This window comes from Numida meleagris, chromosome 18 (assembly GCF_002078875.1).
Source record: "Numida meleagris isolate 19003 breed g44 Domestic line chromosome 18, NumMel1.0, whole genome shotgun sequence".
NCBI lineage: Eukaryota > Metazoa > Chordata > Aves > Galliformes > Numididae > Numida > Numida meleagris.
In genome coordinates, this window is record NC_034426.1 from 4,563,284 (window position 1) to 4,579,694 (window position 16,411).

At 45.6% G+C, this 16,411-nt stretch overlaps 1 protein-coding gene across 6 annotated transcripts; it reads right to left on the reverse strand.

The window, feature by feature from the left end:
• On the reverse strand, positions 389-15,947 carry LIG3 (DNA ligase 3). 6 transcript variants are annotated; one of them, XM_021415431.1, is made up of 20 exons: positions 15,840-15,947; positions 15,090-15,639; positions 14,288-14,425; positions 13,088-13,285; positions 12,485-12,636; positions 11,430-11,596; positions 10,730-10,807; positions 10,448-10,616; positions 9,664-9,819; positions 9,097-9,228; positions 8,258-8,337; positions 7,716-7,803; positions 6,696-6,773; positions 5,933-6,056; positions 5,391-5,533; positions 4,568-4,642; positions 3,822-3,968; positions 2,581-2,755; positions 1,786-1,877; positions 389-956 (listed from the first exon to the last, which is right to left on the reverse strand). In XM_021415431.1, exons 2-20 carry the CDS (start codon positions 15,619-15,621, stop codon positions 723-725), a joined length of 2,958 nt encoding a protein of 985 aa, XP_021271106.1. In that variant the 5' UTR covers positions 15,622-15,639; positions 15,840-15,947; the 3' UTR covers positions 389-722. The 6 variants fall into 6 exon arrangements, 2 of the variants coding, with proteins under 2 accessions (XP_021271106.1, XP_021271105.1); XM_021415430.1 differs by having other exon boundaries at positions 15,809-15,919; XR_002443944.1 differs by lacking the exons at positions 389-956; positions 1,786-1,877; positions 2,581-2,755 and having other exon boundaries at positions 3,902-3,968; positions 5,055-5,533; positions 15,840-15,925.

The following is a 16,411-nucleotide window of genomic DNA, read 5'->3' on the forward strand; positions in this document are numbered from 1 at the left end:
ATCAAAAGAAAAAAAAAGTGAATAACCCTAACTCCTTAGCAGTACCCTCTTAACTTTGTGAAGAAAAGGAAAGCACGCTTCAAGAGGATGGATGATGGGATAATGCTGCAGTAACCATTGTAACAGAAGCTTCTTTGGTGCCTACTTCTACTGTGAAACCTACATGTAAGTGCAAACTGCTGCTAGTTTACAGACCTCTGATAATGTTAAGAGACAGGAGAAGAAAACAAAACTCAAACCAGCCCAAGGACACAACATGTCTTTTGTGTGGAGTGTAGCCTGCAGCAAAACTATTCTGGCACTACAGCCTATAGTTTCAGATACACAGTGATGTTTTTCTGTGCAGACAGAAAATAACCTTTGGAAAAGAAGTCCTGACAGCAAAGGATAAACTGCTTCAGTTTTTTTTATTTATTTATAAAAATACCCAAACTTTAAAAACCCAGTGAGATGAAGCCAGCACCTAGATAAGGGTGTTGGTCTACACTATGGGCAGAAAAATGGAGATCGCAGTGACGTCCTTCAGAGAGCTATTTTAATTCATTCCATATAGCTGCTATGGATCGTTATAACTACCTCTGATGGACTTGGGCATGATATTTCTATCCGCATCCCCACAGAGGAATCTCACCCTTCTCTTCCACCTACCTAGTTCTCAGCTGTTCCCCTCGGGGAGTGCCTGAAGTGGAGCAGTGTTAAGAGCAGTCAGCTGCCCCTGCCTGCTAGCATGGAGCCACCAATCTCCTTTTCCGGATGCATTCCCAGATCCATTTGGGAGACACCCGCTTAGCACCAGGATTCTCATCAATGTCCCCAATAACGTGCGTTGCTGAGGCTGTGTCATACTCTGTCACGAGATCGCCATCGTATGCGATGAAGTAGCGCCGGATTTTGTTGAAGTCCTTCACAGAGGGTGACAAGTACAGCTTCACACCAGTGAATATGTCCAGCAGTATCTGTGTGTATGGGAGAGGAAGAGAAGCAAAGGTTGGTTTAAGAAAAAAAAAAAAGCAACTAGCTAGACATAACAAGTCCCAGTTCCCAGGGAGATCGTTCTAATCCCTTGCCAAGTCTAAAAATTGCACTCTGGGCTGCATTACATCACACAGAAGAGTAACACTCGTACAGCTCCCCTGGAAGGCAGATGCTACAACAGAGCAGTGCCCCTCTGGCTAAGGGAACGATTACCCCAGCAGCAGTCCTTGCAAGTGCTGCTTTTAGTGATGATGCTCACATGGTCTGGTGAATGTGGTCTTAATGCCTTTGCCTTTACAAGCTGATTCTTCCTACTTGAAGTAGGAGACTGTAATTGCTGTGGGAGTGGACTTGCTGTTTATACCAAGTAGCAGATAGCTACTCCAGTCTTATCAGTAAATTGTAGCTCAGCAATTCTTAATCCACTCCTACACTTTGCTGCACAATGGGCTAGAAAGGACAACTCTCTCCCTTTGCAGCAGCTCTCATCTCTTCTATATACAGCACTCGAGCAGCCACTCAGCAATCACAACACATTGCCTCTGTAGAGCAGGATAGTGGTGGTTGCTGAATAGAGCCTTTAGCATGACAAACCCAGTAATGTCAACTCTGCAGGTACAGAAAAAGAGCTGCAGAACTCTGCTTCCTCTCTAAGAGCCTCATTGTTGCTATTTCTGCCCTTAAATTTGCTTTTAGTTTAGGATGCCGCTGTGGAAAAGTTTCAAAGGCTTCCCGGATGGAAGGCAAAAGTGAACAGACAATTGAAGTGCCTCTGCTTTCTCCCAGTGGTTGCTGCCTAGTTGTCCATACCTTTTTTCCATTGTCTTCTATCTCAGATGCTTTTCGCTTCTCTCCTCGTTTCTCCTCTGGCTTTTGAGGGGATTCAGCGACTGCTTTGGTGCCTAAAAACAAAAACTTGTCTCACTGTGCTCCTGTCTAAATACCAGCTGTATATTAAAAGCAGGCAGAGAAAAGCTAAGATGAGAACATGTAAAAGGCTTTCCCCAACCCATTCTGGAAAATCTGTGCATTAGAACATAACTGGCAAAGACGCTGCTTTCTACCACTAATGGCCCAGGGCATCTTCCTGCCCTTCCCTCCAGATGACTCCATAGCTCAGCTTTCCTCCTTGCTGTCAGCACGCTGCCTTTCTGAGATTGCTCAGACATCTGCTACAAGTTATTCTGCAGTGTCAGAGCACAGGTGAAGCAAACAGAGTGAATGGCTTTGCAGTCTACTACCTGGAAATCCCCTCCAGCTGCCCTGCAGCTGGAACTTAATCCAAATAAAATTAAATACTGGTTCATGGCCAAAAATATCTAACTGAAGGGCATGCAGCTGCAGGAACAGGAGCAGCAGGTTTGTGGCTCAGACCACTCTTACACATTCTGTGAAGGACCGTGATGAAAGATAAAAGAAGGTCTGCGAGTCCCAGAGAAATGACATCATATTTAATTTTGCTAGTAACTATAACTGTGACACCAACACAAGCCAAACCAAGGGTTGGAACCAGCTTTGCCCATTAATCCTAAAGTGCTTATAAAAGCAACGCACAGAAGGTGAAGAACACATCCTGAGGTTCCCCTCCCTGAGGAGGGGCCTTACCTTCTGGTTTCTTGGCTTTTGCTGGGGACTTATTTGGGGGAGTTTTAGTAGTTTTGTGTGGTGTGGAAGACCTGGAATTTCCCTCATTCTCTCCACTGCTGCCAGCTGTGGACTCCTCCTCCTCCCCAGCAACAACACTGAAGTCAGCTTTCTCTTTGGAGAGTTGGTACAGCTCCTGTCCCAGCAGAAACAAAACGTTGCCTTTAGCCATAGTGAAACCCCTGATAATAGAGGTGAGCAGTAATGCATGTGCTCCTCTTATTTTCTATCCCCACCGCATGAAGTGTTTGCTCTTTCTTACATCTTTATTTCTTCTTGCACCTCTTTGTCACTATTTTTCTGTCAGCTGTGTTCAAGCTCTCTGCTTTCTATGCAGCTGCTTGAAATTAAGGGAAGCCCCACATTAACATCATCTACTAGTGAGCAAGTCAGACCAACTCCTCAGAGCCTGGCTCCCTGCAATGAGAAATGGCCAACACCCAAGATTCTGCCTGAGTGTTTTACCTCTCTCCCCCCTACCTGCACAGCAAGCCAGAAGGATTGCTGGGCAGCAGAAGGACTGAATCACTCCTTCCTTCAATGGCATAACAAGCACTTACATCTGCTGTCAGTATCCCTGTAGGCAGTGTGAAGACAGCCCAAATAACAATGACTAGACTGAGAACAGAGCACATCAGCAGCTGACTTACTGCTTGGGGTGGCAACAGGCCAACTGGTTTCTATCACTAAAGGAGGCACAGAAGCTGTGTGGGGTGGTGCAGCCCTGGGGATCCGGGCAGGCTGCCATTTGGCCCCTGTGCTGTGGAACCAGGCCAGGCTACCCTTAGTCACTTCCCAGATGCCTCCCGCAATCTCGGCAATTAATGGCAAACTGAACGACCATAAACATTTAAGAGAATTAAGGTCAGCTCTTTGAGGAAGGAAATTGCTCACCATGAAGGCAGTTACAGTAGTTGACAGAACTAGCTGTGTGCACAAACTTTCCTGGAAACACACAACAACTCACGAGAATCAAGAAAAAGAAAAAAGAGACCCATGAAAAAAAAATACAAGATTCACATCAAAATAGTCCGGGAAACAGCCTGAGCCTGGAATAAATGGAACATGAAACATGCCACTGGAGGTACCAGTCAGCAAGTGTCCTCACTACATACCCCATCAGAATTTGTCTTTTTAAATACAGGCTGCTGTCAGAACTTATTTGCAAGCACGCTGCAGAGAAGCATGCCGTGTTAACTCACCTTCAGCTGCGGGAGGTTGGTGGCTGCCTTCCAGTCTTTGTCATCTCGAATGCGAGTGCAGCGAGGGAAGCGAATGGAGATCCCATCTGCAGTGTGGGCTTCAGCTTTGGAGAACTCAGCCCCTGTGATCTCCCACACTGGGGCTTTCTAAACACAGCATCGAGGAAGGAAGCCATGTCACATTCGTGTGTTCTCTCGTAAACTAACTTTAATGCACCTGTGTTCCTCTACAACAACATCTTGCTCCCGCTCCCAGCACAACAGAGTTCCATGTATACTTCCTGGTCACCTTAATTAGGAAAGCTTCTATTCTTTTTTTTTTTTTTTTAATTATTCCAATGAATCATGAGATCTTCCATTAATACATATTGCCAATTTCCTTGTATCCTATCACACACAAATGGCACAAAGCATACTGGTAAATTTAGCGTAAGAACAATGGCAACTTCTGGGTTAGAGCTCTGCTTCAACCGATTTAACTGTGCTCTAACTGCTTCTTTTAAGTAAGTTCACTTCTGGGAGGGATTTAATGTACAAAAACGTTTCCCAGAGGTGCTGCAGGTCTGATTTCCTCATGAAGCTCTTAGTCTCAAATGCACCTGCAAGATTCAGAGATAAAAACTCATGCTTAAATTCCTCTCCCAAGCATGAAAACTAATTTTGTAACAGTGATAATCTGTACAGTTATGTAAGAAGTAGGTTGCTGTATCAGGGCTGGGAAACAGCTGTTTAATGACAGCACTTACCTTTGGGTCTGGGACAATGAAGTCTGGGTAGTAGATTTTGTTAATTTTCAGCCAGCTTGGGATTTTACTAGGATCCTATTAAGAGCACAAAAACAAGATAACACTTACGATCATACATGAACCTAGTCCCACAAAGGAGGCTGCTGAAAGGTAACGAAGTAGTAAGTTGACAAATATGTATTGAATTGCCTTTGTATGGATTAAACTTGCTGTACCTGCAGCAATTTCTTGTCTGTAGAGAATCACAAAAGATGACGTGCAACACAGCTGTTGCCTGTTGTCATACCATACATAACACCACTACATTGCTCCAGTTGTAATTCAGATGAAACCACCACACATTTTTAGGATTCTGTAACCTAGAAGCCATGGCTGTTTGTATGCTAGTTCTTGAAAAAAATAAGGTTTTGCACTTTCATATGTCTCACAAAGAAGTTCAACGTTTCCAGCTACTTAGCAAGACCACAGCCTGACAGGCATTTCTCACCTACAGCCCCATCTAGTGACCGTCTTCACCAACTGCAACATGCCAAGAAAAGACACTTGTTCTGCTTCACCCGATAAAACCGTCTCAGCAGGAACCAGACGGTGCCTGGAATACAAATCTCAAGCAGCGTCTCATCGTTAGGGGATGGCCACACCTACCCCTCACTTCTCCCAGATAGGTTTATGGAGAATTTACCTGATTTAACTCTAATTGAGCTGTTTGTTCCTGGCAGAGCGCTTGAATTCTGTATGTAACCAGCAGGCAGCTCAGCAGGAAGAAGCTTTTACCAAGTCCTTTGCTGAACATTCCTCTGCCCCCTGCCAGAGCCCATCTCACCTTGCTGATCTTCACCATATCCAGCTCTGTTTGCAGACGGGCCAAGGTGGCATCGTCGTGGCCACCGGCACACTTGGTCACAGTACACCACTTCTCACTCTTGGGGTCATAGCAGCCCATGAGGAAGATGGACATCATCCCACCTGGAGGGGAGAGCACAGCGGTTCATCCCGTCTACAGGACAACCTACAGCATTTCAAAAATCAGAGTAATGAACCTAAACCCCTTATTTCTGGGAGTTCTAAGACCTTGGCTTTGAGATGCTTCACAGCATCAGTTCATGCACGAAGCTGAACAGAGAGCCTTGTCACTGTGTGCAAGGCCAGCCCAAGACCTAATGCTTTTCTGTGCCAGCCGTGCCACAGCAAAGCCAGGCAGCCTGCAGTGGCCTGGGATGTGATGGGCTGCAGCAGTCACTGTGAGAGCCACTCTTATTGTAGCAGGAAAACAAACGCTACAGAAAACCTGGGAGAGGAAAAAGCTTGGGATTTTTTTTCTGAGCCAACAGATCTGACTTATGCTAATGCCCAAGACCTACTTACCTTTACTGCCTTTCCCATAGAAAGCTCCCAGCACCACCAAGTCTGCTGTGTCAGCCATTGCACCCTCATTGAGGTAGTCCTTTTTCACTTTCAGCCAGTGCCGTTTTCCTGGTTCATAATTACCCTGTGCAAAACAAAGAAAGAACCTCCCAGTCAGAAAGGAGCTGCCTACAAAGTCATCTGTCTCCTCAGACAGCCCTTGCTTTATCACTACCAGAGCCCTGCAGTGCTCGGGTGCATAGGAAGTAACTGGATTGGATGTCAGCATCTACAAGAATCTAGAGATGTTTCAAGAACGCTCAGCCTCGTGTATTCCACCCACAGACCTCCAAGTGGTGACAGCACTGAGCAAACCAGAAAAATCAGATGAGGGACTAGCAGCAGAGCTGTAATTAAAATGCAGTCCTGGTTACCAGCTCATGATCTGCCTGCTGGACTGTCACACTACAGGTGCATACAAATTGACTCCATGGTGCAAAGGCACATCGTGAGACTGAGAAGTGGGGTCCTGTCTAGATGGCAGAGAACAGGCAAGAGAAAAACAAAGTACAAACAATACCAAAATCCAGGAAAAGAGCAACAGTAGCTGAGATTCAGGTAAAGCTACTGCACATCCCTTCCAGGCACTGTTAGAAACCTCTTAAAGCAGAACAGGGCTGAATTCAAACTCAGATTAAGTAGTTCAGTATTAAGTAGAGAGAGGTCTGTCTGTTTCTCCCCCTGAATCCCAGCATCCACCAGTAAAGAACAGACATGAACTTGCCTTTATGTCTTTCAACACCAGTCCCTCCAGTCCCTCACGGATGACTCGGGTGATCATATCTGCCAGATCTGAAGCTTTCTGAAAAGGAAAGGCATTGCAGTAATGGCTGTAGTCTTCATGCTTTCCACTTGGAGCAGTGGTGCACTAGAACTAAGGCAACTGCAGAGATGAGCAGGTAATTTATTTCATACAGTGGTTTTCCAAAGAAAGTTCCACACCTGTTCTCTTTGCTGAGCATCCAGTAACTAAGCTGGAAGAGAACAGCTGGCCATTTAAAAACATCACAAAACCAAACAAGAACAAAAGCCTCCTCAGAAAGGAGAGAGTCACACTGATCTTGTGTCCTGAGCATGTACCATAGGCACAAGATGAGATCATCTCAGCCAGCAGTACGTGTCTACTTCTCTGCCCAACTGCCCTGGAACCTATGCTCTTTGCTTCCCAGAACGCTCTCTTTGATCGAAATGCCTGAGCATTCTCCACCAAAACCAAGGTGCTCCAGATATCAGCAGTACTGGGGAAAAATGACAGGACACAAAGCTTGTACCAAACAATAAAGGGAAAAATTGGGCCTGTTGCTGTCTAAATGCAGTTTTTAGCTCTCAGAATGTGTCTGTGCTACAAAAATAAAGAACTGGGACGCACTTGGAGTTGCCAGTCTGGGGACTGGAAGCAGTCTAGCTCCCTTCAATCTTACTTTAGCCTTCCCTTCGTAGCACAGAAGAGGAAATTACAACAGGCTGCTTTAGCTGCTCCTAACAACATCGAAGTTGCAATGTCTATAAAATTGTTAAGGAAAACAAAAAAGATATGCACATTAGAAATGTACTAAAGTGGTTGTAGCTGAGACAAGACACTAGCCCAAGAAGTTCTGCACACAGACCAGAAACAGAACCCATTTTGACAGGCAGAGGAACTGCCAGATCAGCAGCCTTAATTATACAAAGGGCCATGTAGTAAAGGACCATGGAAGCACCTACAGTGCAATGTTAAATAAAACAGCAGACGCAGTCAACTCACTGTGACGTGCTTCATCTCTGAGAACAGGATCCGGTTGGGGATTTCAACCATGTTATCATGCAGAAATTTACGACGCTCACACAGAGGCCTAGGACAGACTATAAATTAGTGAGGAATACACCCAATTTCAACGTGAAGTAGCAGGCACATGAACTTTCAGAAAATATATTGAAATAAATGACGTATCCTACAGTTTCAGAGCAGGCAATAAATTCTTTTAACGTTCCCGCAGGAAGAAGTTATAAAGCAAATCTATGATAAGAATATTTAGCTTCAGAGATATGAGATGAGCAGAGTACTGAACCCCACTGAGCTCAGTGGAAATGCAGTTACTGTGGTATTCTACAACTGCAGAGCAGGATGGAGCACCACAGCAATGTTCTTCAGCACAGCAAAGATTCCCCTACGCTGCCTGCATTTTACAGGAGTAGAAGGCCAGTCCTAACAGCCAAAGTGAACTGCTCCCTCTGCAGAGGTACTGTAACCCAGTAAGTTCATGCTTGGAAAGCTGGCAGGCTGCTCTCACACTGCACCACACGTACCTGTCCATCAGGCTGATGTCGTTGAAATAGATGCAGTCAAACACAAACAAGCAGACGTTGGCATCTTGGAAAGCAGCTTTCTGCAAAACAGTTGAGATCAGTTAAAAGAAATCTTGCAGCAAGCAGCAGCAGGGAGTTTTAGGAAAAAACACCACCACAAAGAAAACGCTTCTTCTATAAGACTTAAATATTCTTAGAACGTAAATATTCTTAGAATTCACATTTAGAATGAATGTATCAAAGCACAAACTGAAAAAATAAAACGTTAATTTCTTAGTGACAGGGAAATAATAAATACTAACGACTTTGGGCAACTTAATACCCATCACTGCTGCTGCAACAGAATGAATTAGCATTCCAGTCAGATTAATGGCTCCTTTAAGTTAAGATACGATTTAATTTGCCCTTTACTGTCCTCTTCCTTATCATCATTTAATCTAGATGTAAGGTCTACATAATACTCTTATGGATTGCATCCATGTCTGCGTCATCCTGGTCTTCTGATCTGCTATACATTCCCATAGGCAACTACAAGCAATTACAGAACTGCAAATTCTTCCAAGGCTTTTTTTTTTTTTTTTTTAAAAAACACTTAAGCTGCAGTTTTCTTACTGTTCTGCTTGTGATCAAGTTTGTATCAAATCTACTGTATTATAACAGTACCTTTTCTTTAATAGCAACCTTCTCAGGGATCTTTTTCAAATTCTCTAGGGAGCGCCAGATCTCTTAAATTATTCTGTGATAACTGAACAACGCTAGTGTGTTTAAGCCAGCAGAATTAACAGCCTCTGACCACAAAGGATTTCTTTTTTAAATATACATATCTATTTTTTTTTTACCTTATGTACACCAAGAGTTCCAAAAGGAAGTGGCTTGCCAGTTTTATTGTCAATTAGAAGAACTTCTGAATCCAGGATCATACTGTGCCCACCAGGGAAAGCCTGGGGGATGAAGTCCTTGAAGTGGGCTACCTTGAGAAAAAGAATACAAAAAAGAGATGGACTCACTCCAGTGCAGACATTCTCTCCAGAAGCATCTGAGAGAGGTGTGTGCATATTTCTACTGCAGCGCAGACCATTAGCACAGTCTATATATAGAAAAAAGACTTGAACAAATATAACAAAGTCACTCAACCGGCATCAAGCCAAGCCAACTGCAACTTATAAAGAGGTGCTGAGAGCAGGTAGGTTAACTGTAGTTTCAAGGTCTTAAGAGCCACCAGAACAAACTGATTACAGCTCTACTAAATGTTGCTTTTCTGGATTTCAGTACATATAGGAATTAAACAAGAAGGCGTGCAACAGAAGGTATCCTCCCTGCCTACAAGAACTTGTCAAATTCACTCATGTTTATAGAGGAAAAAGGTAAAAGCTGGGCAAAAGGAAAGACAATTTGTAGGTGCTTACTTTGTGAGGAAGGACAGGTTTGAGGCTTCGGCTGAAGTAGCTGAAGTGATCTCCGTTTTTATGGACCTGCACCCGCTCGCCGTCATACTTAATCTCTGCATACATGCCATTTGGGCACTTCTTCATGGCATACTCAATTGACTTGCAGGCTTCAGCCTTAGAAAGGTGGAGAGGAAAGATCAAACGAAATTCAGATGACGGATGTTTTAAATAAAGCTGCTTTCACTTAATTTCACAAACGAACCATCAGTTCTTCCTTAGATTCTGCTGTCCATGGTCTGACACCCAGTCCAAGTTTTGCTTTTCTTACTTTGTCTGAGTATGCTATAGCTGTTCTGTTTTATCTCCTCCACATGCACAGAGGTGTAAGTACTGTGCCTTTTGTAGGTGTGTGCTTAGCTCAGAAGTAAAATATTGAACTCTGATGTGTTCAAACAAAAGACAAACTTATTTGAATCTCTCATCCAAAAAAAAAAAAGCTTATGCTATTTCCTGATAAAGGGTCAGCTTCTGAAATGACAGCAAAGAAACCAACAGAAAGGTCACGTCTGGACTGAAATCAAGTCAAGATTTTTGCTTCTGCAGTGTTAATGAAACTGCAAGTACCCAGTATATGAAGTACCGGCCCCTCGGTAGAAAACACTTTAAAAAATGGTATTATACATGAAAATCTGTATCACTTATCTGTCTACTGATTCCTAAAGGTGAGGGTTTCTGACAGTACATATGAGAACTCCATTTCTTCCTCTGCTATAGGTTACCCCTGCAGGGGGGCCGACATTACCAGCATAGGCTGAACTGGGGTCATCAGAGAGGCCTGCACACTGAGCATTCGCTTCAGACCTGGCGTCTTCAAAGCGTCCTGCTGGTTCCTCAGGACTCGCTCCACCACGTCCTGGAGGTTGCGTGATGCTTTGAATGCCTCGTAAGCATTTGGATCCAAAGCATCCAACCTTTAGCAAATTGAGAACAGGAGGAAAACATATCAGTCTCGGGTCCGTTGCTCGTGGCTTATGAGGCTAAAGCTCAGTTCTGCTTTTATCTCGTAATGAAAGGTGAGACTTACACATGCTTTGCGCCAGCGTTCATTTTCAAGTCATGCTTAATTAGCCTGATGATGCATTTCAGGTCGTTGCCTGTACATCTGAAGTGTGAAAGAAGATTCAGAGATGGCAGACACTTATCTCTACTATTTTCCAACTGAAAAAAGGAATCTTGTCAAGGCCTCTGCAAAAAGAGGTCTTCCCATTCTGCAGGGTTCCACCTCAAATAAGTATGTTTTATCAGTGATATCCCAGAACCAAAAAGAACATGCAAAAGCCTTTTTTATCATCTTTATATCTGAATGCCAATATTAATTTTGCCTCTGAGTAGAGATGCCTTCCAAAATTCAGTTAAGTAAGGCATCAAGAGTAAATTTGGCTAAAAGCCTCAAATTAACACAAGCTAAGCCACACAAAGAATCTTCAGCACGTCCACATGGCTTGAAGGTTTTTCCCAGCTTACCTAGAACGACGACTTCATTTAAAGCTAAGTAGGGTAATTTTGCAAACCATTTGTTTAGCACCGATACAACAGTATCTTGACAGATGAGGATGATTCTCCCTGACATGAACAGGAGCCAATCAAACCACTGACAGCAGCTTACAGATATAAAGTTCAGTCTCTGTAGCTTATCATTACATTTTCATCTGTTCTAGCTTGTGAGATGTAGATAACCACTCTTAATTTTAGGGTCAACCTTCAGACGCTGTTTACTCCCTTACCTGCGAGTGATATCTTGCAGTACACTTTGCTGGTCATCTTCCTTAGTAAGCTTTGATAGCTGGATGAGAAACTCATCTACCTCTTGGATGGTCAGGAGGCTTTTGGCTGCTGGAGGACAGGACTTGCTCTGTTCAAAGAAGAGGCGTATCGTCTCGGAAACGTCTCCCTGTCTCCAAAAAGAAAACAAGGATGTTGGTCAGAGCTACACCTAGCAAATGGGAAAGCTACCACTAGGGATCCAACAAGATTCCAGCAAGCACAGGACAGCAATTGCATGAAGGAACTGTAGCCAAACATCAGAATAAAGCTGCCATGACACGGAGTACATCTTTTCAGCCATTTCACTTGCAAAAATATATGCAAGAGTACCGGATTGCTCTAGATTTTTAGTTTTTACTGCTGCAACATCACAGACCCCGTATTGCCTCAGGATTAATCCGCTTGTAAATCCAAGAATCTTCATCCAGTGGTGTCATTAGAAGGCAGTACACATCAAGGTATATATCAAGGCAGAGATTAAAGAATTCACCCATTCTCTTCATCTTGCAATGGAGTTAGAAGTGTGCATAGTCAGTTACCAACTCCTGGGCACAGGAATTAAATGCACACACATAAGCACTAGCAATTATATGAACCTAGCTTAATTGAACAAGCCAACTTAAGCTCATAGGGACAGATCCATTAATTCAGTTTTTAAATATGTGATGTTAACAAAAAAAACCACCCACCAATATAAATCAGCTGAATAGGAACACACTGGACAAAGCAGTTTAGAGAAAGCAGGTGCAGCTCAGCTTGCCTAGGTATTTTAGTTTTGCTTTCAGAAGTTTTGCAGGTGAGCTCACTTCTTGCTGTCTGAGAAAATAATGTTTCATAAATGTTCCAGATGGCAGAAAGCTCTATGAAAACTGCTAGAACAAGCAAAGAAACGATTCACCAGCTCCCTAACAGTTAATTTTTGAATAAGGGGAGGGTGTGGGGGGGCAAATATAACAGAATTTCCATACCAAGAAATTAAACAGCAGAAATTAAGAGAACTGCTTTCTGTATTCACCTGTTCCAGGTCCCGGACCATTTCTTCTTGGCTGCAGTTAAAAATTCTGCTGAACAGCTTTACAATCTGCTTATCATTCAAGTTGTAAACAATTTTAATGATGCCTGGTAACAGTAGCTTAATGGTCAGGTATACGTCACCATGAAAACCATCTGGAAGAAAGCACACACCATTAGAAACTGTCACAATTTATTTTCATCTACAGGCCCTGGTTGTTTGTATTCATTAGCATGGCTGGGGGGAAAAAAAAAACAACACAGCTGTGTCTTCCTCATTCCACCATACTGTTCTGCTTCATGTGAAAGGACATTTTTCAGGGGAACCATCCACAATTCCCCTCCAAATCTGATTCTGACGCTAATGTTGGTGGCATCTACAAACATCCAACACAGTTCTGGCCTAAGACACTCTTACCTGCATTTGTTCTTTAGATAGCAGTTCACTTTGCAAACATTATCAACATGAATTCAGAAATCATCACTGCTCGCAGCCTGAACTAAAGAGCAATCCGATTTTAATTCTCCCTTGCTTTTGATGCAATAACAGGGAAGCTTAATTTTGAGAGGGCCTGCACATGCAGAAAACGCAAAGCGGGAATCATACCTCCTCCAGTTCCCTTCTTCAGGAAATCCTGGATGATCTGTGTTTTCACATTGTAACTGGGCTTGTCAGCAACCATGGCACAGAGCTTCCTGAACTCTCGCAGCAAGCAGTCTTTGTGCTTCGGGTCACATTTCTTTGCAGACAGGCTCGAGTTGTGGGAGGAGTTTGCAGACACTTCTTCAGAATTCTTTGGCTTGGCTGAAGGAAAGACAACAGGTTGCTCTTTTAGTAAGTACAATATAGACAGACTTTGAAGATGAGGATGCCTCTGTTTGGTAATCTGAAAAGAACAAACCCACTACGGTGACAAAGCTTCAGAACTGAATAATGATGTACTGCACCAAAATTTGTGACTAAATTTTATTTAAATTAAAAAATATATGCATTTTTTCCCCCGCTAGTTTTGTTCAGAATTTTTCCTCCTTAACTGTACCAGACAAATATGGTTAAGCCTTGGTGAAAACAAACTCTTGCTGGCAGATGCTTCTACTTTATTTCTGCTTCACATGCCTTCTCCCTTCATGGGAGCTCACTTTCCTAATACCATCGCTAAAATGAGAGGAAAAAAAACTGAAGAGAAACTCACTTAGCTTTTATTCACATCTGACGAGCACTTGACTATTCAGCTATAAGAGAATGAGAAACAAATAGGTTGGACAGGGGCTCTGGCAGTGCTTACAACAACTTCCTGCACAAAGGAGGGCTACCTTTGAAGCTGATGAAGTTGCTCCAGGCCCTGAGCAGTACACTATCATAGTGTGAGCTAGCTGCACAGGATGATTACCTTACTAAGTATCATTAAATATTTCTTTGGTCCTGTAGTTATCACTCGATGCCTTGCAGCCTCCCTTTCAGCAAAAAGGACACACATGGCGTGGTTCAGAGAATGAGAAAGGTCATCAACCTAAGCGAGCAATCCTAAAAGAATTTAATCCATTTGCAACAGAGTTAAGCCTGGTTTCCCATCGGTTCATATTCCCTGTACCCCTAGTTCTTCTACCCAGCTCCTCACCACGTATGTTCCCATCTGCTCTCATAATATTCTCCAACACATCTACACATTCTCACCGAACCAGATTAAGCAAAACAGAACTAAACCACCTTCTACAGAGAAAAAGTGACTGAACTGAGTCAAGTTAAAACAAACTCGCTGGTACTGGAAGAGAAAGATTTCCCAGAATAAGTTTTTTTAAGACTTACCTGTGAAGCCAGAGAACTTCTTCGGATTGACATTAGCCAAGGGATCTTTCTGGGGACTGGTTATCTGTCCAGTGGCAGTGAGCTTAGCCTGAACTGTTGCTTTTTTCTTCGGCGTGCTTGCAGCCTTGGATGTAGCTTCTGTAAAGCAGCAAGTCAAGGGTTCAAACCAGCAGTCAGAAATAATCTCCAACATCCCCGAATGTACGTAAGACATACTGCAGCAAACCAGTTCTAAAACTGGGGATGGAAGAACATCTCTCATACAGCAAAAGTTAAAAGACTACATGATTTATCAAAGTTCATGAAAAAGGATGGAAATGGAAAACAAATGATGCTTCCTTGGGGTGTTATTTTGAACTTTAAGCACCCATGCATAGATTAAATCACCTTCTCCACAGTCAATCATGACGAATGAAATAAGAAGTGCTATTCCACAAGTGCCTACTTCCCTTTAGTACTGGGAAGAGACACAGGTCTGAGTCCCGTCCATCTTCTCATTAGATCACGTTAACAAAGCAGCAAGGACTGTTAGTCAGAGTGGTGAGGCACTGGCACTGTTGCCCAGAGAGCTGCAGGTGCCCCATCCCTGGGGGTGCCTGAGGCCAGGCCAGAGGGGCCCTGGGCAGCCTGAACTGGGGGGGGGGGCAACCAGTCCACAGCAGGGGGTTAAAACCAAAGAGTACCTCCCAAGCCATTCTATGATTCTGCAACTGCAAGAGAAACGCACAGCTGTGTAGCAACTGGTGGCATAACCTGAGAATGAGTTGGGCAGCAGCGGCCCAGCTCCCACCTGTCATCTCACCTGAGATGAGGTTGGTGATGAGTTCTTTCTCCCCATCCTGCAGCTCTTCCCACCCTTCCAAATCCGTGATGTCTTCAATTTTCTTGGTGGTGGCCCGGGCCTTCTCCAGCTTCTCAAACATGCACTTGACGTGGTACCACTCTTTCATGTCCCCGCCGGACTCCGTGAAAGGGTTGGGAACGATTTTCCCGATGCGCACCATCCCCTTCACGATCTTCTCCTTGCACTTCTTGCAGCCGGCCGTGCCGCGCTTGGCGTAGTCCACGCAGTACCTCTGCTCAGCCATGTCCCCCGCCGCCGTGCTGGCCCGGCACAGCCACGTGTGCACAGGCAGAGGGACGAGGACGCGCGCAGCACCGCCACCCGGCTTCGCGTGCACACAGCGGGCAGCCCCACTCACCAGCAGCCGGCACCGGGAGACGGGAAGGGCAGCGCAGCAGAACCAGGGCTTCGGCCAGGAGAGCAGCGCCCCGGGGCAGCCCAGCCCGAGTGCCCGAGCAGCCCGAGTGAGCGCCGCGCTGCCCGCGGGCATCCAGCCCGCCCCGGGCCGCTGCAAGCGAGAGAGGGAACAGTGAGCCGGGCCCGCGCCGCCTCACAGGCCTACCCTGCAGCTGGGCCGCAGAGAGCCGCCTCCACCACCCCGACGCCGTCCGCAGGCCCCGCTACACCAACCCCACACCACCCTCTACCCTTCCGACCCCTCCGCTTCCCCCCCTCACCCGCAGATCCCGACCGCCCCCGGCCCCTCACTTTGGGCCTCAGCCGCCGCCGCCTCCAGGCCACCGTAGAACAGGGCGCATGCGCGCCGCGTCCTGCCCGCTTCCGGCAGCCCGGAAGTGGTGTCCGAGCATGCGCTGTGCGCGGAGCGACGCAGTAGGCGTTGCGCCCCATCCCGGAGCTGCACGCCCCGCCCCCATCTCAGGCCCCGCCCCCATCTCAGGCCCGCCTATCAGCGGAGTGCACTGCTGACTCGCGCCGTTTCCCGCCGGCGGTGCCGTCTCGCGCTTCCGAGCGGGCAGTTTCCCGCTCCTGGCGTCGCTGAGGTGATGCTGCTCGGCCGCCTCGTGGGCGGCGCTCAGCGCTGTGTGTGTCCGAGTCTGAGGCAGTGCGTGGTCGCCAGCCTCCAGAATCGTCCTTCTGAGGGCACCGTGCCATGTTCCTGGAGGTCTGAGGGGATGCCCTATCCCTGACTCCACAGAACGGGCGCTCCAAGAGTACTGTGTCGCGTTGGCAGAGGTCTGAGGTGCTGCGGTATGAGCCAGCCCTCAAAATCAGCCCTCCACGAGTTCTGTTGGTGCAGGCCTGAGGTGCTGGGACGTCAC

What these genes read in the sequence shown, in the direction of transcription:
- LIG3 (XM_021415431.1), bottom strand. Translation starts at nt 15,621, where the DNA reads ATGCCCGCGGGCAGCGCGGCGCTCACTCGGGCTGCTCGGGCACTCGGG. An exon ending in GAAGTTCTCTGGCTTCACAG is followed by an intron (nt 13,286 to 14,287) that starts GTAAGTCTTAAA and finishes TCTTTCCTTCAG; the next exon opens with CCAAGCCAAAGAATTCTGAA. An exon ending in CCAACCTCCCGCAGCTGAAG is followed by an intron (nt 2,756 to 3,821) that starts GTGAGTTAACAC and finishes CTGCTGGGACAG; the next exon opens with GAGCTGTACCAACTCTCCAA.